Source organism: Ciconia boyciana, chromosome 5, assembly GCF_034638445.1.
Source record: "Ciconia boyciana chromosome 5, ASM3463844v1, whole genome shotgun sequence".
NCBI lineage: Eukaryota > Metazoa > Chordata > Aves > Ciconiiformes > Ciconiidae > Ciconia > Ciconia boyciana.
Genome location: NC_132938.1, coordinates 33,955,743 through 33,977,752, shown reverse-complemented (window position 1 = coordinate 33,977,752; position 22,010 = coordinate 33,955,743). Strand labels below are relative to the sequence as shown.

Below are 22,010 nucleotides of genomic sequence, written 5' to 3'. Positions count from 1 at the left end.
TTATGTAAATTCACTTTCACTCCACACTGTATGGCAAAGACAGAATTAGTTCTGTTCTCCTCCACAGTAACTAACTCCAAATCACTTCACATGCATTTCGGCTAAAGTTTCCATTTCCATTAACTGACACATGCAACAAACTTTAATAAATATTTACAACAAATTTGAATAAATACTGTAAGTTAAGTAACACTTTGGACAAAAAGGAACTCAGAATAGCTAACAACTGGATATCTTAGTGTAATTCATCACAAAAGACAAGGAGCGGTTGCTCAAGTGAAGAGCAGTACCTGACTAAGGTGTCTGCAGGGCCAAGGGAATTTTATATATTTGAGGTTTACAGTGCGTTCTTGAGCACGCAGGGAACAGATATCTGATAGACCTACACAAGCAGGCTTAGGTACCAGAAGCATTCTTGTTATAGCATCCAGGAGCTCCAGGTGGGAAGAAGAGCAAGGTAAATAACCAGCAACCTCTACACTATGTCAATGAGGCTGCCTGTGGCCAGGTCAGCGCACTGAGAACTAACCTGGTTTCTCTGTCTGTCTCCTCCTAGTGCATAGCGTAGACATACTATAATTCAACTTTAAATTTTTTTTCTTGAGAATGACGTTATACAGAGTGAGGAAAGTCTCCCTTTATAAATCTCCACTGTATATTTTTCTCCCAGTTTACTCCACCTCAAAAGATGAATGAATGGATTTATTGCCTGAATTCAGATCTCTGTCAAGGTGTCGATGTATGTAAACGTGATGCTTTTACCACAGTCTCTCTTTTTGTCACCGAGCTAATTTTATTAGGCTTGATGATTAGATATTGGACCTTCACTGAAATTATTAGGAAAGCATCATGACTGTATACCATTTTGCCAGTTTCCTGTAAGAACTGTTCCGTATCTTGAAAAGTTTACAGTTTAAACAATACTTGATATGCAACTGCAACGTAGGTTGTGGCAGAATTAGTGGGGACAAAAAGACAAAGTACTCCTAAAATGATTTTTACAAAGACATGGGAAAAGAGCAGAGGAAGTTTTGAGAGTCAAAAGTTTCAAAGAGATGAAGTTACATAAAATTAATCTAAAGCCATGAATTTCCTCTTATGTGACTGGTGAGTTGGATTACTAAGATATTGGTTTAACTATTTCATTACTCATTTACGCTTCCCAGTACACATTCGCGCTTCCCAGAAACCAGACACTTTGTTTGTTAAGATCAAATTTCCTTTTCTGTTCCTCCCATATTAGTACAGTGCTTCAGTATTTGGGTTATACTCATAAAGAGGAAGTATAATTTTAAAAATGTTAATAGTTAATCAAAATAATACGGAAATAATCCTATGGATGCTAAACGTTATATGTACAAGAAGAGTGTATGCAGATCAAACGGAACTCATCTTCTTTCTAGGAGGAAAAATCAGCTGCATAAGCCTGGATGTGCCCCAAGCCATCTTTACTGCTAAATTTCAAAGAACCAGCCAGTTCAAAAGACGTGACACTTCACTGGAAAAAAAGAATGGCATGAAGAGTCCCAAAGAACACAGTTTGGGGTACATGACATGCTGTGCCATGGGAATAGGTCAATAATTTAGATATATCCCCTCTCCCTTACCTATCTTGCACAGGGGTCTACAAAAGGAAAACATCAGTGGGACTGGTGAGCTGGTGGGCTACCAGTCTGGGTAAATGGACCCCGTCTCTCATCTTTACAAACTTAGATTTTCCACTGTGCTGGAAGCCAGCTACCACCCCAGATAAACAGGATCCAAGAAACTTCTGCTTAGTATACCTACATTGCTCGCTTTCCTGCCATGCTGTTTCAGAGTTAGGGAAGGAAGATTTGAACCAGAGGCCCAGCATGCTCAGTGGCATACAAGTGCTCAGAGAGGCATACGATAGGAAAGGGGAGGATTCAGAAGGTCAGATGCCAATATGCTGATGTATGGAGGCATCTGAAGATGGTTATTCGACAAGAAATCTCAGCTTCATATTGTGCCTCAGAATTAAAAGCAGCAGGGGAATGACAGTCAAACCCTCCTGGCTCAGGAGCACAAGATGGGCTGGCTACTCCACGAGGTCCGCTCACACCAGACCACTGGCCATGGGACCTTGTTCGTCATGGCGTACATCTCTTTGTTCCTCCCCTCTGCAAAATAATACACCTGGGACCTACTGTTGAGCTGTTAACAGCCTTCATAGCAACTACTGCAAAGTCTATAAATATAAACAGGAAAAAAGTGCTGGCACCAATACCTTAAACTGTAAAGGAGCAAACTCTTGCTTTATGTAAGAAGAGAAATGTCTACTAACATTTCTGCTGTGTCCGCCGTGTGACAAACAGTTTCACTATATGGCTACAGAATATGCACACCCCAGTTTTTACACTGAAACCCACAGTACAATCTAATTGTAAGAATGAATACTCATGTAGTGGATACGCAGAAACAGCCATGGTGGTCATGTGTGGGCACAGTGCCAATTTTTGAAAATTGCTGGTATAACATTAATCAAGCCAAAACCACATTATTGTTTTCAAAAGTGTAACTCTTTAAATCAAAGTACAATCAGGTTACTAACAGTCTCTCAGGAAGAAAAATCTGCCTCTACAATCTTCATTGGTATGTACTTATTAGCTATAGGTCCCTGAGAAATTACTTGAAAAGTGGTCACAGGACAGACAGAAAACGGCAACAGAAACTATGAAAGAATACTTTTCCTTATTTCAAACATAGTACAAAATCGCAGCTGGCTTACAAAACAGTGACAGTGCGAGTCAGTCATTGCCAACTCTAGAATAAAATTCTATTGCTTCAGTCAAAAACACAACATGACGCTTTGAGCTACTACATTGCTTACAGTCAGATAACCCATTTCTGAATTTTGGAACAGGAAACAAAGCAGTGACAGTTTAACATTCAGCCATTCCTGCAAGCATGCCAGCACACTCAGACTGGGCGGCTAACACATACCGTCATTTATCTGCTATAGAGTTCCTTCCTCACGCAGGATTTGAAAGTAGTATACCTCTGTATAGGTTTGTAGCCCTGTGGAGCAGAAGATGGAGAAGTGCGCAGATGCAGACAACATGTGAAGGCAGCCAGAGGTAAGCATAAGACAACGGCATCATGAAAATACAAAAAAATGGCTTTAAGTGACAAATAGCTAGAAGATACAGTATAGTACGTACTAAGTAAAATGTTTATCATTTAGTCATTAAGTTCCAAATCTTTCAGTTTAAAAATGGAATTTATAAAGGAAAGGGAATCTTCTTACATATTTTTAAACTAAAAAAAAGAAAGGAAATAACTATTTTAAACCAAACAGCAAGCAAAAATAAAGCTTTTCATGTCTGCATTTTAATAAGTTCATGGCAATACTCTGACTGACCACTTGATGTCAGCTTAATATACTACTTTGTTTCGAACTACTAAAACCAAAAAAAGGTTTCAGATTATAATACTATATTCCAGAAAGAGAGAAATCATTTGATAAACCCTTTAAGATATTTACTTTTCCAAAACCATATCTAAAATATATGTTAAAATGAATATTTATTATGTTCCTATAAGGGGTAGTACCTGACCTTCCTCAAGTTTATAAGTCTGTGGCTAAGCTTTTAAATAGGACAAAGCTGGTAGGTACTGACTGACCTTTCAGAACTCCAGTTTCATTGGACTTGTATAACTCTTTACTCTTAAATATGTTTGCTTTAGTCAGACTATATAGCTACAAAATGCCCTTTTCTAAAATACATGGTCCTAGTACCAAGTTCTGTAATGCCCTCAAGATTCTTCTGGGCAAACATTTTAGTAAAACAACTTTAAGAAAAGATGAATTACTAAGTATAAGATGTTAATTATAAAATCATACTTCAAATCATAGGTCTATTTTAAACTGTTATTTTTAGCTGGTTTTAGAGTGATAATCAGAGACTACATTGATTTGGGCAGACTTTAATTGTAGGATACCTAACAGTAAAATCAGGCATTTACACTTTATAAACAGGTCCAAATTTCTCACAGGAAAAATTTCCGTGTTGCTACAAAATACTGCATAAGCAGAAGCTATAATGTTCTTTTATCTTTATAATGGAACTGACCAAATCTTAATACGGATTCGAAACACAGTTATTAACAAAGAAAAGGTTAGTGCTTTGTTAGTTTTGATTTAGCACAAGACAACATTTGAGCCCTCCACATTACAGGAGCAAGAGAGTAAACTTTTACTTGTTCTGGCCACACTAAATACTGTAATGTACAAACAATAGGAAGCAATTAGTGACACTTTCCTCCAATTTGTTCTGAGCAAAAGGTTCTTAATGTGTTTTCTTCTTTTCATTCTAAGCCAAGATTGGGGTGGGTGGGGGTTGTTTATTAAACTGAAAAGGAAAATTTTTGCAGAGTTTTTACTACTACCCACCCTCTTGGAAAAATCAGGTTTGTGTGACACTTACGAAAACTTACTGGAAATTATAATACCTAAGTTTGGTACTGTAATTGTCTTGGAATACTACTAATTAGTGAAGAGAATGCATTTTTCTGTATAATCTAACAAGTCTGCATATAGGCATGTCTGAATATAACTGAATTACAGGACCAAATCATTATCATCTCCTATGCAATCCAGGAAATATCTCATATCTAATTAAAATTAGACATATCATTTATGAAAGACCATGCTATTCTTCTGAACATCCTTGGCTATTCTTTATAGTTATTTTATTCCAGTCCACTGGAATATTTTGTAGTGGCCTAGGCGAAAGAAACATAAGTGCCTAAGATTGAATAGTGCTGGATGATACAGATTCTTAAGGATTATATGTCACTTCTGTCATGCATTTTGTGAAATAGAAACATGTAATACATTTACAAGGATTACTTAGTAAGCAGACTGTTTTCTGGTTAAATTAACATACACTGCACACTTACAATTAGTAAACAATTAAAACATGTAGCTGAACATCTTGAAACGGTTATGAAACAATCATCATTCCCACACCATAATAAAAGGAATTGACGACCAACAAGGAAATAAGTTTGTTACAAATGCAGTGGTTGTTATCCACATTTTACGTTTGATCATGATATTACAAAAATAACAAATAAACTATTAGACTCAACACCACTTCACAGAAAGTTCTAAAATTATATTTAGGAAGCTAACTAAAAATGACTAAAATTACATTACAGAAATAACATACTGAAATGTGAATTTAGGAACCATAATACAGTTTAAGATTTATGTCTAAGGGATTAGGTTGTCAGTAAGAACACCATTTTACATTTAGTTTAAAATGTCAACATCTGTCATATGAATAAAAAAATGTGACTTTTATTGATCATACTCTCATTAAAAATTATTCTGCTACTATAAAATTCCCCTGTACTACACAGAACCTGAAGAGGGCAGCAAGGCCTATACATTCACCTAAAAGGCAAAACATGATTTACAAGCTTGTTCCCTATGAAAATTTTCTGCAAGTAATTTCCTGCCCTCAAGCTTCTCGTAATTTAATATATTAGATAAAGGGTTAAATTATCAAAAGCAACTTTGAACTAGCATATAGCATTGTTCAGCGCCACTTCACTAATTCTTTATTTGAAAATTAAAACTATCTTCTGCTGCAACTCTTTCCAACAGTCATTATCAACACTTGGTATTTTAAATAATGTTTTAGAAGAGCCAATGGTTGACCTTTAACTAAACTGCCCAAGTTTGAGAGAGACAAACTCTCTTTTCCCTGCAAACAACCCAGACATAATTGCTACCCTTGTTAAAATTCTTAATGACAATCTATCAATCACACAATACAGAAGAAATGACAGTATGCAGAGGATTTCTCATCTCCAGTTTGGTTTGTGTACTATAAAGGTACATTATGTCCTCTATGTATTGCTTTCTAATAAAAAAATAAAGAATTTAAGAAGGAATTTATCTTGGACTGCTTCAGGATTTCTATAAAACATATGTCTTTAAACATACACACTGTTGGTTTGCAACCTACTGGTGCTACAGGTACTAAAGTAAGTACTGGTAAGTAGTAAAGTCAACTATAAAAATTAGAATCCTTACCCTAAACCCTCGATTGAGTCTGTCTTTCATAATGCCGATAAATTCTTTATAACTCAACTGGTCATCTCTGTCGACATCAAAAATCTTGAACACTGTGTTCACCAAATGTGGTGAAAGCTTCACACCTGTGGCTACATACACAGCACGTTTGAATTCATCTGCATAAAGAGAACATCAGAAGAAAAAATAACATACATGAATTTAATCCTACTTTGTGGACAACATATTATGAAATACTTGAGTTTTCACATTTAAACACTCAAAAATAAGAAAACATGAATTAGAATTGAATTTCACAGTTCTAAACCAAGTAGTTCTCAACTGATATAAAATGATACTGCTTAATTGGTATCAATTATTTTACACAAAATATAACAGTCCATATACTATGCTATATGTAATAACAAAATTAGAAAATCATATTATAATTAAACCTATGTTATGGCATCTACTTAATTGACATAAAAAAGAACCTAAGAAATAGATGACAGAGAAAACAGTGTAATCCTTTAGTAAGGAGGTAGGACTATGAGGTAGGACTATGCTGGTGTTACTCTGTCAGACCCATGAAGATGCTACTTGAGGAGAGCACACAAGTCTGCCCACTTCACATATTCTTCACCTTGCACTCCTCAAGCATCTCAACTGTTGTATTAAGGATTTTAGTCAGTACATACCGCCTAGTTCTTTCAGCACCCACTTACTGATTTGTTCAAAAATCTGTCTGATCCCTCTTCGGACCTTCTGACACTGTTTCCTTCTACAACCTTCATAGAAGGCCAGATTCCAGATGCCCACTGTGTGAAGAAATGGTTTTGTTTGCTTTAAACTGATCTCTTATTGGTGTCATCAAGTGCCTCTTAACTCTTGTATTGTAGGATTTGGTGACTAACTATTCTACATTCAGCTTATCCACCACTTATATGACTTTGTAAAGCTTTATCATCTCTTATAATATGACCGAGCCTTCTCCTCTCAAGGCTGGGATCCTAGCCTTTTTAGCCTTTTACCTGAGATGTTAAAACTACAAACTAGAAATTACAAAAAAAATTTGTATTTTTGTCAACAGTTCTGTATCTTTATCAACAGATTTTTATAAAAATATAAATACTTACCTTGACCTATGGAACGACTTGCAAAATTATACATTTGCATTGCAATTGTAAAGTCTTCTAGGTTGTTCAAGAATTGGAAAAATGATCTAAACTCATCAAATGTGATACCCTAAAAAATAAAAAACAAGATGCACCATAAGAATTATTAGTAGTGATGACAACTGAATAAATAAACCTTGCAGTTACATATGTCTACTTCATTTAAGAACAGATACTACACCCATTAAAAAAAAATAGAGATTTGTACTGAAAGTCAATACAGTAAAGAATTGGAGACTCCTGAAGAATGCAAGATGTCTGTCCTCTCTGCCACTGCAATGGATAGCAATTCTCATGCAAAAAGCAGTCAAAAATATTGTTCTACTGCTTAAGGCAATCTTTAAGAATTCCAGGATTATCACAATATGGCAGTTAATATTGAGAATAAGAGTCTAGGTTTGTATGAATACTGGAATATGTTTACTACGGAAAACCTGCAAACCACTATTATATATATGTGAGTGTGTGTGCTCACATAAAATACATTGAAGGAATTCATAAATACATGTTATGATCTAACTTAAGCTCTGTACTTTAAGGTGAAATTTTTACATTTCCAGATTTAGACACCTAGGTCTCTTCAGCCGATACTCCAAGTATCAAGTATTGCAGGGTTTGTCCAGCTTTTTAAAAAATCTTTTGCATTTTGATCAGACTTCAGAATATTTATTGTCAAAGTTTCTCTGAAAGTGCTGTAGTGAAAAGAGCTTATTTTTTCTTCTTTCCTTATGATATTTGTTCTGCTTTTCTCTCGTAGCTACAAATCCAAAGACCCGATAAACTATTTCTCAATCAATTTTGAAAGAGACCTTAAACAGAGACTTTGAATTAAGCCAGGATCATTGCCTCTATCTCATTGTTCATGGTCTGTCAGCCATTCTGAACGTGGGATGACATTCTTCATCAAACCTTGATCTCCCTGGCCTCCTTTAACTATTATTCCTGCCTATTCTTCTGTCTGCTTTTATCCTTTTATCCTATTTAACTACTTCTCTCTGAGAATACACCTGAAGACAATAGAAAGACGCATCAGCCTTTCTGTTCAAACTAAAATCTTGACCTATGTCTTTCCTCAAACATACGCATAGTCATTATGGTATGGTAGAACACAGAAAACGTACTGAAGTAGGTTTGTGTCAGAGCAGAAAATGGCAGAGGTTGGGCGTAAACCCATATGAGACAGCAAGTACTGTGGTAAATGTGGAGAGCAACACAATATTGTTAAAATAAAAGACTTTAATAGGCCTCCACCCACTTGAGACGTAAGCCACTGCTTAAGTGATCCTACCTAAGCTCTAGGTAAGATTTACAAACTGTTTGATTGGAGAGCTTGACCCATCTCCATCATGAATTGCTTTTCCCACTAAGCATGTTTTTTCTCTGTTTCATCCTTTGCAATTGTGAGGAAACTCTCATAGACACAAGCAGAACCACCTCCTTACTGTCCTTTAAATTTTTATCTTAAAAGTTTAATTTACTAATAGTCTCCTTGTTTCGTTGTATTTGGCATCTAATAGTTTATGTCCAAGTTCAGTTTCTTGCACTCTGTTTAGACTGAAAACTCTCTGGGTCTGGAATAATTTTGTCACATATTTGTGAAATACCTAGATCGGTGAAACTTCAGTCTCCAACTAGGACCCTCGGGTACTATGGCAAAATAGCAATAATAGAAAATGGCCATCAAAGTCTTGAGCTGACATTTTTCGGTTCACAATTATTTTAAAAAATCCTTAATTTGCACCAATTTGTCTGTAAAGATTCTGAATGTGGTAGATACTGCAAGAGGTCAGGCTACTGCAAAAATCCTGGCTCCTTCCATGTAACTAAAGAGGAGATGATCTGTCTAGATGGAAGGTAGCCCTTGCATAGGTAAGGATGAGAACCACTGGTCTACAAACAATCCTTTTTGCAGCTTCTCTGTTTCCAGTAGTGATGAAAACTGCTCCCATGAGTTGACACTGGAGATGAAGCAGGGAGATAAAGGAGCCATACCTGCAGTCCATGGCTAAAGTGTACGTACTCCACAACTTTTTAGGAATGAGAAAAATATCTGGCTTCATTTAAGAGTTCTACAATTTCTGCCGAAATCATCTGCAATCATACATATTTATTTCCTCTCAAGGAAAAACAGCAAAGGACACAAAAGAGGCAGAAGGGCAGGCAAAATGACACTCAAAAAGAGCTGGGCATACAGCATTCTACTGTCTCTCTCCTTTCCTAGGACCATATTTTGTTCAACTGGTAACTGTAATAACATTTTATATTTGTCATACGTTTTGCATTTTGACATAGGAAGTTATCTACATGTAGATATCCTGTAAGTTTCCTACTAGAAACTATTTATTTTCTGCGTAAAAGGAACCTAACTTTTTTATTTATTTGGACAGATTATATTTTGTTACAGCAAAGAAAACTGTTACATTAATACACCAATGCTGTTAAAAATGCATAGACTTTCTTTAGGAGCTCATATTTGTAGTAATTCAAGATGCCAGCTTAAATGAATCACTGCTTGGCATCTAGTTAGTAAAAGGAGGAAAACATCCTGTGAGCAGGCAGCATGCCAGCTGAACATTTTAATATGACTACAGTACGCCAAATAATCATCATGTTGCTTTAGAGGCTTTTACATACAGTGCCATGGAAGATTAACATTGCCGACTGTGAAAGTTGCTGCCTATTACTTTACAGGCTAGACTCATTTTTATTCTAAATGGAATCCTCTGGTTTGTATTAGTATTGCAGCATATCACTGTAATAAAATAGAGACTACATTTCATAATTTTTATAATAAAGTTATTATAAGTGTAAAAAAGTGCAAACATAGGAACAATGCCTCCATGGCAATAAGAGGCAAAGTCCCATTCTTGTAAGCCTGTGGCCAGCACAAGAGATGTCACAGAGATTTACTTTTTCCACTGTATTGACAGCACATTTACCAAGCCAGTGATTTGGAGCTATGGAAAACGGCAATGTCTTGTTTTACGTAATGGAGGTATAGTATCCGACATATGGATATATGGCACTGGTCAAGTGCCAGGATATTCCCAGAACACAGCATAAGCAAACCTGTATGAGTGACACAGCTTTCTACGTGGAAGTTTTCCTTAGCTGATGATCCCATCAGAGATCAGAAGAGGAAACTACTGTGGAAGATTTGCTATCAGAACAGTGGCATTGGAAGGCTTAGAGATGAACTTCAAAGAATACTTCCTTGTGTTTAAAAGAAAGTGTCTGTATTTATATTTACTTAATCAACTTTGCCTTTGCCATTCAAAGAAGTATTTCTCTATACCTACAACTGTCATTATTTTTCAGTTACCCAAGTGATACTTATGTCATTGTTGTTATACAAGCCCCAAAGTGATTTTTTTTTTTTTTTCCAGATTTCCATATATACGGAAATCTCGATTTCACCCTAAACAAAAAACATCTGTGAACTATGCAAAAATAACTTTATACCATTTCTGTTGCACTGTCTTGGCTTTGAACATTGAAAGCTGTGCTTTCATTGAACATTGAAAGAGTAGTTAGAACTGAGTGCCTCAGCGGCTAGACTGGGAACACAGAAAGGGTCAGTGACCAGGAACTCTGATCCCAATCTTACCACTTAATCTTACGCCTAATCTGGTGCAGAAGAGACAGTCCTGCTTTCCCTTTTCCCCAGCTATATTTATCTCTCCGTGGACCTAATTGCTGTACAACCACAGGAAGAATCAGGTAATCCAGATATTTGAACAGAAAAGTGTTGGTTTTTGGAGTGTGTTTCTATCAGGTCAGCTGACTGATCTTACTTACTCTGTAGACTGAAATTAGAATGTAATTTCTCAAATAAAAACAACAAAAAAACCTGTCCAAACTGATTTATTACTTTTCTTCACAAGCTCTGCTGTCAATGACATCAAAATATATAGCTGTTGAAAGAGTTAGATTTCTAGGACAGATTAATCTGATCTCCTGTAAACACAAACAGAAGGAGTATATCCAAAACATCCTTTATTTGAAGGGCTATTTTTAACGTTATCCTATCGATTACCATTGATGCATAGTTGCCACTACATTTCTCTCAGATACACTTCTGACAACACGTTTGTTGTTAAACAAATGAAGGACTATCTACCTCATGATTTACTCTTTTTATTATCTTTTCTATCTCTTCAGCCATTAATAAGAACCACATGCCCATCAATAATTATATACAAGTGATCTATTATTAAGACTATAAAACAACTAGATAAAAGGTGTCAATGATATTTCTGAAGAGGTGCTATTCCAGTGGCAGTGCAAAAGAGAAGAAGGAAAAAAAAAAGGTTTTTTAATGCCTCATTGTTAGAAAATTGTTCGTCTTATGGTTTTTGCTGTTTAAACTGAATTTTCATGTAATATAAAGCTTTGTTATCTAAACTTCAAAAATATTACCAGCTAAATCCTATGGAACATAATTCTATGCTATTTACTCTTGTACTTTTTATTCAGCAAGTAATCTGAAAAACATGACACACAGCTTATGATCAGAATAAAATCTTGGTGCTAATTAATTCAGTGACAGAATCTCATTCAGCCCAACTAGGCTATGTTTTCATCTTGATGACACTGGGACTGGATACTGTGGCCCACTGCTGTCCTAGCTAAACACTTACCTTTTCTTCAGGAATCCTGCAGCGCATGTTTTCCAGGTAACTTGATGTATTTTCCACATTTGTATACCTCAAAAGAATATGGGCAAAGTCTTCCTCACTGATGGTGTTCATCCCATTGGAGTAGGAAAGGAATTCTATCTCTAGAACCTCAGTTTGTAGGTTATCCATAAATCTAAAGCACGAACATAAATATGAATAAATAGTAATACTTTCTATTTCTACTATTCATGTCCTTAAAAGACTCGTAGAATATAAAGCCAAATAGCGTTATACAAATTAGTTCCCTTCTCGTACCACTGATGGTAAATTTGGTAAATCCCTTATCTATGCTGACATACTTTCTAGTCAACACAACGATCCTAATACAAAGATGAAGTGTTTTAGAAAGGACTAAAATGACTTAATACTCACATTTCTAGTTTACTTCTAATTTGTGTTTGCTTAATTTTCTTCTTCAGTGGGTCACTGATCTTTATTTTTATATGCTAGACTGAAAATTCCATCATGGTACTAAATGAATTCCCAAAATTTATTTCCCATATAGTTACTTACAGATTGTGAGTAAACCTTACCTTTCTCTTTTTAACAAGCTAAGTATGATGAGCTCTTGCAGCCTTTCAATCTAAACTTTTTTTTTTTAATACTTCACTATTCTTAAGATATTTCTATAAACTCCTCCCAACTTAACAATACATTTTTTATATTCTGGACACCAAAACTGGATAAAGTATAAAACCAGCTATATATCAAAAGGAAAGATAACGTCCCTGATTCTGCTTGATGTCCTAGTTATACAACCAAGGATGAAATCAGCTCTCTGGTCCCAGTATTGCACTGGGAGCTCATGTTCATCTGATTGTCAACCACAAGCTGTAACACTTCCCTGTTACAGATTCCCAAGAGTTCCCATCATGTAGATGTTGCTGCAACACTCCTTCCTAAAATATAACTTGACTTCTAAGAACTATGAGGACCTCAAATCAAGAAGATGTCTAGGCAAAAGTATAAGTGCAAGGTAAACATACAATAGTATTTCCCTCACCAATCCATAGTTTAATGATTTTTTGAACTGGTAAAGTAGTGCTGAATAAAACTTGATGGATCCCTCTTTCATTAATATGTCTACTAGGTTTTGACCTCTTTAGCATTCACAACATCTTACAGTAATAGATAAGACATTTTAAGTAGATGCCTTTTGAAAAAGTACCTTCTTTTCTGATTCTTGTTTTGAACTCACGTAATGATTTCACTTCATAACACAGTTTTTATATTATGTGAAATACTGAATACTTTTCATGATATACATAATTTTAAGGCAAAATATTTTGCAAATATCTGATTGATTAGAATACACAGTCAAGTGATAACTATAAAGACAACAGGTATTGGGAGTATTTACTGAGGAAACAATAACCACTGTATCTCTTTCAATCACACAGAAACATACAGTTTTATGGCTCTGTTTTTATGGCACTCTCCCTATATTTTTAAATTCTATTTTAACTGGTGTAATAATTAAGCCAATAGCTTCCACTGTGCTTTCACTTTTTCCCAGAAGAAGCTTGTTCTAAGGTGCCTACACGATATCTTCAGAAAAATCTTTACATTTAAATATGTCCCTAAAAGCAGAGATGCACACAGAATTTTTTTTAAAGCACTGACAAACAGGGGAAAAAAAAAATTCAAAACCAAGAAAAAAATTCCTAACATACCAGTAAGGATAGGGTTGGGGTATAGCCTCTCCACCCCAAACCAACTACGCACACAAGTGCTAACAAAATTTACAAATGCAGCAGCATTAGTACAGGACTTTTTATTGTTGGTCCACTTACTGTTTTATTTTGCTCTTTGTATATACAACACAGACAAAGGGAACATAAACATATACATGTCTGCATAAACTATGTGTATAATAATGTAATACACATTAATTAGAACAACCATGCAAGTATTTTTTTACAAGGAATTAATAAAGTTGAGACTCACCTATAAAAATCTTCAAAGTTCAGTTCAGCTTTTCCTTTCTTCCCAAAAAAGTGTACAAGCAGTGTAGTATCTGACAGTGAACTTGAAATATCATCAGCACGCTTAAGTATTAGAATAAAAAATAAATTAATGGCCATGACTGGATCATTTACAGAAGTATAATCTGAGAATGCCTATAATCACAACAGACCTTTCTATTAAAAGAGTTTGTGTCTTATGTTCACAGTCTTAAAAAAGACTTTAGTGTTAAAATCCATTAAATTAATTTAGTCATGCAATTTTCACACAAAATAGCATTAGGCTGTTAATTGCATTTATTAGAAAACACTTAAAACAACAATATAATATAATGGAAGCTGCAATTCAGGGGGGAAAAGCATGAAAAATAAAACCAGAAACTCTTGAGAAAAAAAACAAATGTTCTAGTCAGTTGAGGTAAACCATAAAAATAACTCCCTTTGTACACAATCTTCTTTCCCTTCTACTATGCAACTACAAGAAATTAAAGGAAGTTACTTCATATACTCTTATTTTATCTTTCAAAATAAAATAAGTATGGGATTGTATTCCAAAACCACTCACATCAGTCACGTGTACCTTATATGATTTTTTCTATAAGTAGCAGATGACTACAGTTTAAATTTTATTGCCCAAATATATTTAAAACAACAGAACTGTAAGAAATTTTGAAATCGGGAAGTAATATTTTGACTCATTCTCTTAAGAATGTTCCTCATCTACCGAGTATGTGGTCTCTGCATCAGACAGGAATCTTTGAACATGTACTAATAGTTTTTCCTTAATAAATAACTATCACCTTTGAAGGCACAGAATTAGAATAGTAAAACCAACTAATTTTGACCATTTGTAATAGCAAGAGTTGTAAATAGGAAGACACGCATATAAACAGAAGTAACTACCATCAGTGTATAAACAGAAGTAACTATTATCTGTGCATAGTGATTGCGCAACAGTCCACTTTTTTTACTACATATTCATTACCCTTAACTGTCGTGTATGTGCGTTGTTTTTACCTCTTTTACAAAGAAACTCTTGATATACCGAAGAGATAGAAAAATAATTCAGTAATATAAGGCTCTTAAATAAGCCATAGTATTCCACCATGGCAATGTCCTTCTGGCATTAACATGCATCTGCCAACATCTGAAATTCAAAAAGTAATATATTTAGTCTCCTTGCTGCACCTGCCTAGGGAGAACCTTCTGTCCGAGCTCTCATTGTTCTTACAAAGACAAGGTCTTATGAAAAGCAAAGAGTGGGAGCCAGTAGTCTCTGCTCTTCCTAGGCAAGCTACCACCCATCAGCAACACTGTATTTTTGTGGAAGTGCGCCTGCCGACTCTACTGTTAAAAGTACAAAACAGAATACACAGTACAGAAACCTAGTGAGTATTTGGGAGATGTAACAATACTAATTTATCACCATAATGATAGATTACAAACCTATGGGATTTACTGTAAGTATAGAGAACTGTTTATACAGATCTATAAAGATCAGCCTATACAAATCTGCAAGCTGCAATTAAAGTCCTTTAATCTGACTTTATTTCATAACTGAAGAGGCTATAAATTTATAACAGATGGAGAAACTCTAAATGAAGAAACTAGGAACCAATTTTGAACAGTATGCAGTAGTGCAACATCATGTACCATGAAAAACCATTTCATATCTACATTCTCTGAAATATACTATATTAATTTCAAATTCACATACTGATTTGTAAAAAAATGTAAAATGCAATATCCTTTAAGTGTATTTATGTATCAACAACAAGGAAAAACATGAGGCTGTAACAACACGAATCCTTTCCTTTCAACATCCAAAAACTAAAGAACTGAGAGTGACTTTTCTGTACTTTAGTATAATCAGTTTAGGGTTCTCAAGATTGAATTTCATGTACTCTAGCTTCCTCTTTATTCTCATATTCTTCTCCAGGGAGAAATAAGATGACATAGTGTATATATAGGTAGAGAGATATTTCATGTCCTTCAATTAAGGCAGCTCTGCTCTTCGAGTGAGCAAACTAATTCAGAAAAGTAATCACTATTTGTCTTTTAATATTGTTATCCTCCACTACAGGACACAATATACTGAAATGCAGATACCCTGATTTCTTATGTCTTCTAAGCAATTAAATCCCTAAGCACATTCAAACAATTTCCCTCAAGTACACTGAAAAGATATCAAATGTTAAATTACAGCCTTTCATCTTGCAAAAACATTTCAAAACCTTGGACTTAGGTTGCATTCATCCATATCTAAAGAACCATTTAAAAAAATACAATCTGTAAGTCTTTTCACAATTCCCATTTGGTCAGCCTCAGTAAAGGGAAAAAACCCCAAACAAAAACCTCACCCCAGAAACTCAACCCAGTATGCTTCTCTGCAGAATCGCAGGCAACTGAAAACTATTCCTGTGCTCCTTCTGCATTGGCAGCATTACATAAATTCTCTCTCTTAAGGGGTAAGGGTAAAACCAAATGCCTTAATAATTTAAAACTAGTATTTATTGTTCATAATAAAATGAATTTTGTATTTTGGATCAGTGAAAATGCAATGACCGCACCTGTTTCCATACATACAAATATGAGACTCTGTTTTGATCTAATAAATCTTGAAGTCTTTTAACTGAGAATAAAAACCTGCCTCGCTTCTCTTTACCTTTACACTAACTGCAATACAAATACAGGTAAAGAGACAAACAGGAGAGACAAGTGTTTCAGTCACATTATTGACTTGCTGCACAATGGCAACATCTTTTCCTCTCAATATCCTAACCTGAAGAGCAGTAAATCTATTTTTTTTATATTCTGCAAAATTCATTTCAAGCTTTTGATTAAAGAGGATCGACTAAAAGTAAGTTAAACTCATGAGCGATGGTCCACTTGTAGCAACATATTCTGAGAATGAAGTATGCATATTATGCTTTGAGTTAGTAAGAGCTTTCTCACTGCAAGTCCTTGATTTTTCAATAGTGATAATAACCCTACTGATTTCCAGTTTCATTTAGTAATTTAAGAATAAACCCACAAACTGAACTCAGTGGTAAATGGCATATTCCAACGGGATCCTGTAGTTGCTTTAAATTAGGAATAGCAGAAACAATAGTGTAAACTGTCCTAGAAAGAAACTGGATGTGATGAGTAAGTTGTTTTCCCCCCCAAAGAGACCTTGTAAGTTGATTCTCATAACAACGAACCTTATTTACTCTCCTTTTCAACTTACACAAGGCCTTCTCAAAAGGCTATGAAACAACACAGGCTCCAGTATCACCTAGCTTTATGCCACTTTCTTAGTACAGATGGCTATAGTATCATTCAGATGTGAGAGTACCTGGGAGAGAGAAGCATATGGATGAACACCAGCCGGCTCAAACTTAAACCAAACAAGATAAAGATGATTCTGGTGAGAAGTGGGAAATTCTCAGTGGAGCAAATGAAGGATACACAATTTTTTTCATAAAATGAATTAAAAGTGAGCAGAGAGACTTTTTATACATTTTACAGACAATTTAAATCCATGTTTAATATAGCTGCTGATAAGCTTCAGTTACATTGTAGGTTACAAACACTAGCCTGAGGCATCAGATGTAAAAAATATCTCTCTCTTCAAATTAAAGGCATGTGGAGATTACCAAACTTAAATCCATCTATACTTGGGACTGAATTCATGCCAATTAACTGCAGATTAAGACGACAATTAATTCAGAAAACTCAGTGCCCCAAGCTCCTTCAACAGTCAATGAAAAGAGCAGCCCTCTCTCCCCTCTGTGTCTCCCTTAGCTGACTAGACAGGAATACTGATGTTCTGGGGTTTAAAATTTGATGGAATAAATACGGACCAATAACGGGACTAACAGCTCATGAGCTTGTTGATTTAAAAGCAAGGAAAGAAAGGCTGGGTATGCTGCTGTATTGCAGGATTACTATTAATGTATTATTACTATGTATATTGCTATAAATATTGGTCTAAAACTCAGTTCTGTAACACTACATTTTGTTCAAAGGCAAATGAACTCAAGCTGACAGAGGTACAGAGAAGGCCTATTTGATACCTGGGAACTGTAGTTTCTACCTTAAGAGAAAAATCAAAGACCTTGTTTTGTTTAGCCTACAACAATTAAAACTGTGGGCTATGACTGCATTTATAGACACAACCATGAGTAAGAAGATTAACACTAAAGAAGAAAAAGCCCTATGAAAATTAAGAGACAACAGACTGGTATAAAGGGACTACGAATAAATTTAGCCTGGAAATTAGAAAAAGTCCATCCAAGTCCTCAGGTTATTCAATAGCTTCTGCAGAGGAACAGCAGGGACAAAACACTAATTACTTTTAATATGGAGCACACGTTGCTTATGAAGCAAAGAAAAAGATTGTTTTACCCTGGAGGTCCGTTTCAGTTCCATGTTCTTTTCTCATTATGATCCTGCTTATGAAGCATGGGACTTGAGACCTGAGAGTCAGTGGGGAGTTGCTGTATGTCCTTTAATGCCACAACCAGCAGAGCAATCACCCTCACTGCATGGGGCACAGAAAAGCCTAAATGATCTAGTTTTCTAACCCTCTTAAATGATCAGTACAAATAAATGTCTTACTCAATTGTCTGAAAGCGTATCGTGAAACAAGAATCTGATTAGAATTTAAAGAACTATGGAAATTAATTTGACAGCACAGTGATATTGCTAGTCCTCCATAATGATCGTGTAATATTCAAAAAGACTGTTTTGATTACCTTAAAATATTTCTGGTTCAATCGAACAATTAAAACAATCTTTGCGCAATACTGTTTTTGTGAAGATAAGCTTTTATAACATACAGAAAAAGCACCTTGAGGATGTAAACATTGAAAGCTTAAGGGACTGCAACTCTCATTAAAGTTGTCACATCACTGGACCAAGTCTAAATGACAAAGGTTTCCTGAATTATTTCTCTAACTGTGAAATATTGTCACTATTAGTGTCAGAAAATGTTTTTTACAATAAGGACTGAAGAGGACTCGATCTTCCAACTCTTTCAAAAGGTAACTGCTTTTACTTGGAAATGACAACTTTGAATTATTGCACTACATGGAACCAAATTAATTTCATCTGAGAACTTTCAGGTTTAAAAAAAAAATAATTAAAAGGAAGAAAAGAAACAAAGTGCATAAAATACGAAAACAAACAGAACAGAAATAAATAAAATAGCAGTCTGTTTATGGACCAGAGACAGAGGTTGTCTTATACCTCCGCAAGGTCCGAAAAGAGTGCTTGGCTTGTGCTACGTCTCAAAGTATCCCAATAGCTTCTGGGGACAAGGTCCTCTCCTTCTGTTTTAAGAACCTGCAGAAGTTTCAAGAAGCACAATTGTTTGAAAACCAAAGAACAATAAAACAACTGCTTACAGACTTTAAAAACTTTTCCAACTGATCTTCAAAAGCATGGCTTGATTCTTTTGCTTCTACACAGAGAAATTTCTACCCAGTTACATGACACTTTGTAAATCAAAGGAACACTAGTATATTACAGCTATTTTCTTATTACTCACAACTTGACTGTGCCAAAAGTATCACCAGACTCCACTTCCCCAAACAAAATAGAGAAAATACTTATTAAAAGTACACATGAAAATGTCCTCTAAACTCAGTACTTTGCTGTTGTTTTTCCCCAACAAATCTTTTTTGCAAAAAAATATTAATTTATATTCTTATGATATGAAATTTGTTTTCCCATTGGTCAAAATACAAATGCTACCATCTAATTAGTTATACAAAATTAATTTCATCCAATAATCAGGATGACATCCTTGCAACAATAAACAAAAGCAAAAACCAAGCCTAGTAAGTCCAACTTCAACTGTAACATACTTATCAAGAGACCACTATACACATCTGATGATCAAACTTACCTTGTTTAAAGAGAAAATAAGTGTTTAATCCCTCCAAGAAAAATACGGTTACCTTTTTGCTCTGAAATGTTTCATATTTGGAAGCCTGAAAAATCCTCCCGTATTAAAACAGGCCTTCCTTTATCTTGCAAGTAGTCTTGGAAGATCTACCCAATACATTTCTTCCCCCCCCCCCGCCAAAGAATATAGGGGAGGTGATCCTAAAGACAGCAGAAGGCTATCTGAACTCGGTCAGGGTTATTGCAACTAAATGAATTTTCCCCTTTCTCTCCAGAAGTCAATGTAAACTAGGTCTTCTACTTTCAGGGCTTCCCACTCATGTCCATCTGGGCACACAAGATAAAGACAGAATGAGTTTACTCTTCCAACTACAAATGAAAAGGTTTGGTTTTTTTTGAGTCAGCACTTACTATTCTCTTAAGATTTACACTGATGTGACTGCCATACGATGTGTAAAACCACATTGTTATCGTAAAGAATACTGTATGGAGTTGAAGGTTGTTTCTATGTATTCCACGTTACGTCAATCATGGAAATACAAATTTAATTCTTTAAACAGTTGAAATATAGTATGATTTCTATTTTTCTATTTTCCCTTAATGTTCTTTAGCACAGTGTCCCCTTAGGCAACAGGTCTTCAATACACTTGCAGTACATCCAGCAGTGATAAACAATTACATGAGTGAAGATATTATTTAAGGGCTCTTATCAAGGTAATGGGGCTCAGTGCTTATGGGACCATCTTGTTTGCTTCAGCTATATTCTACATGTTCATAAAAATGCATCTGTGTTTGAATTATTATGTAAATTTACATCATATACAAATAATGCTCTTAGGACTACAGAAACAATATTTCATCAGTAAGTCAATATGTAATTTAAACTAAATTAAAAGATAAAAATGCATTAAGATATTAAATATGAAGTATGTCTGGCTGCAGAATGCTGCAACATATTTGCTGGAAGGAAATATGCTAAATAATCTAAAATTTTTTTCAACTTGTGTACTGCTTCTGCAAGTTCTATTACGTACTTTCCCCACTAACCAATTCAGCTCAGCTCTTTCTGTAAATTGTCATCAAAGAAACATGACAAACTACCAGGAATTATACCCATGCTTAATGTATATTATACTTTTGTTTCCCTTTTGAAAAATTCTGGTTTTATCTTTCTCTTATTTTGGAGTGACAGTTCCTACATTGTGGCCACAGTATTCTCATACATAACTCAATTCAGTCCTAAATTGCTAAACTCAAAGAAATTGGTTTACTTCAGTGTGTACAGGATTAGGTCCTTAGGGCTTCAGTTTCTCTCTTACACTTATTTATCCCCTTGGTATTTACTAGGTCATGTGTATGAACAACACTTTTAAGTATTCACTGAATTGGTTCTCTTACTGGAGATTTACTTTAGCCAATGGAATTAGTATTTCTGGGCATACACGTTTTATTTTCCTTACATGCATCTCATCATAATTATAATGTTCCAGTTGGCATTTGGCTAGTAAGAGCACTCATGCAATACATGCTGAAGTAGTCTTAACACACAACTGCAGTATACACCAGAACATGACTTGAATCAACCTATGCAAATGAAAAGACGAAAATATTTAACCTATTTAAAACTTCACTGTATGCACCTATGGCTTATAGACCTTGACATTTCTCAAAAAATTAGAACTGTTTTGGAGGATGAAGTGAGGAAAAGGGCCAAACACAGCACTTTGGACTATCCCAGACTTTTCAGGGCTGCATCTCCTTGATTTTGAGTATCTTCAACTCCCCAGGACATTAAGGGAAACTGAAAAGGCTGCTACAGTTCTTGCTTCAGTAGGAGAAATAGAAATAAAAAATATCAATAGTCTAGGGTAGGGGATTTGTTGGATACTGTGAATTCCCATATATCTGAGTCTCCTTTGCATGGAGATCTCCATTCAGGTCATAGGAGGGCAGGAAAAGATGGTGCACATCTGGGCATCATCTTGATACAGAGTTAGGATGTGGCTGGAGTGGATCACATCCAGAAGGCGATTTTTTTACCAAAGCTGAAAACTATTATATGAATAGGAAAGCCTAACTAGTTTGGTTTCAGTTTAAAATAGGAGGCAGCACAGGAATATGGCAACCACTGTACAGCACCTTTCACTGCAGTACAGCCTGATCTGAAATCCATTGAATCGTAAGGCCTCGCATTTCCTACATTATTCTCACAACATTGCAGCATCTACATCATGTCACCTTTTCATTCAACAGA

General features: G+C 35.2%; 1 protein-coding gene across 5 annotated transcripts in view; it reads right to left on the bottom strand.

The window, feature by feature from the left end:
• MICU3 (mitochondrial calcium uptake family member 3) overlaps positions 1–22,010 on the bottom strand; it is a 58,239-nt gene that overhangs the window by 5,250 nt on the left and 30,979 nt on the right. For 2 of the 5 annotated variants that reach the window (XM_072861905.1, XM_072861910.1), the window contains exons 9-13: positions 19,097–19,192; positions 13,848–13,948; positions 11,862–12,033; positions 7,183–7,291; positions 6,068–6,225 (exon numbers count right to left, since the gene is read on the bottom strand). In XM_072861905.1, coding sequence (XP_072718006.1) covers positions 6,068–6,225; positions 7,183–7,291; positions 11,862–12,033; positions 13,848–13,948; positions 19,097–19,192 — 636 coding nt within the window. Of the gene's footprint in view, positions 1–2,964; positions 3,040–6,067; positions 6,226–7,182; positions 7,292–11,861; positions 12,034–13,847; positions 13,949–19,096; positions 19,193–22,010 lie in introns of all 5 variants that reach the window. The other 3 variants (XM_072861906.1, XM_072861909.1, XM_072861907.1) reach the window with 3 other exon arrangements.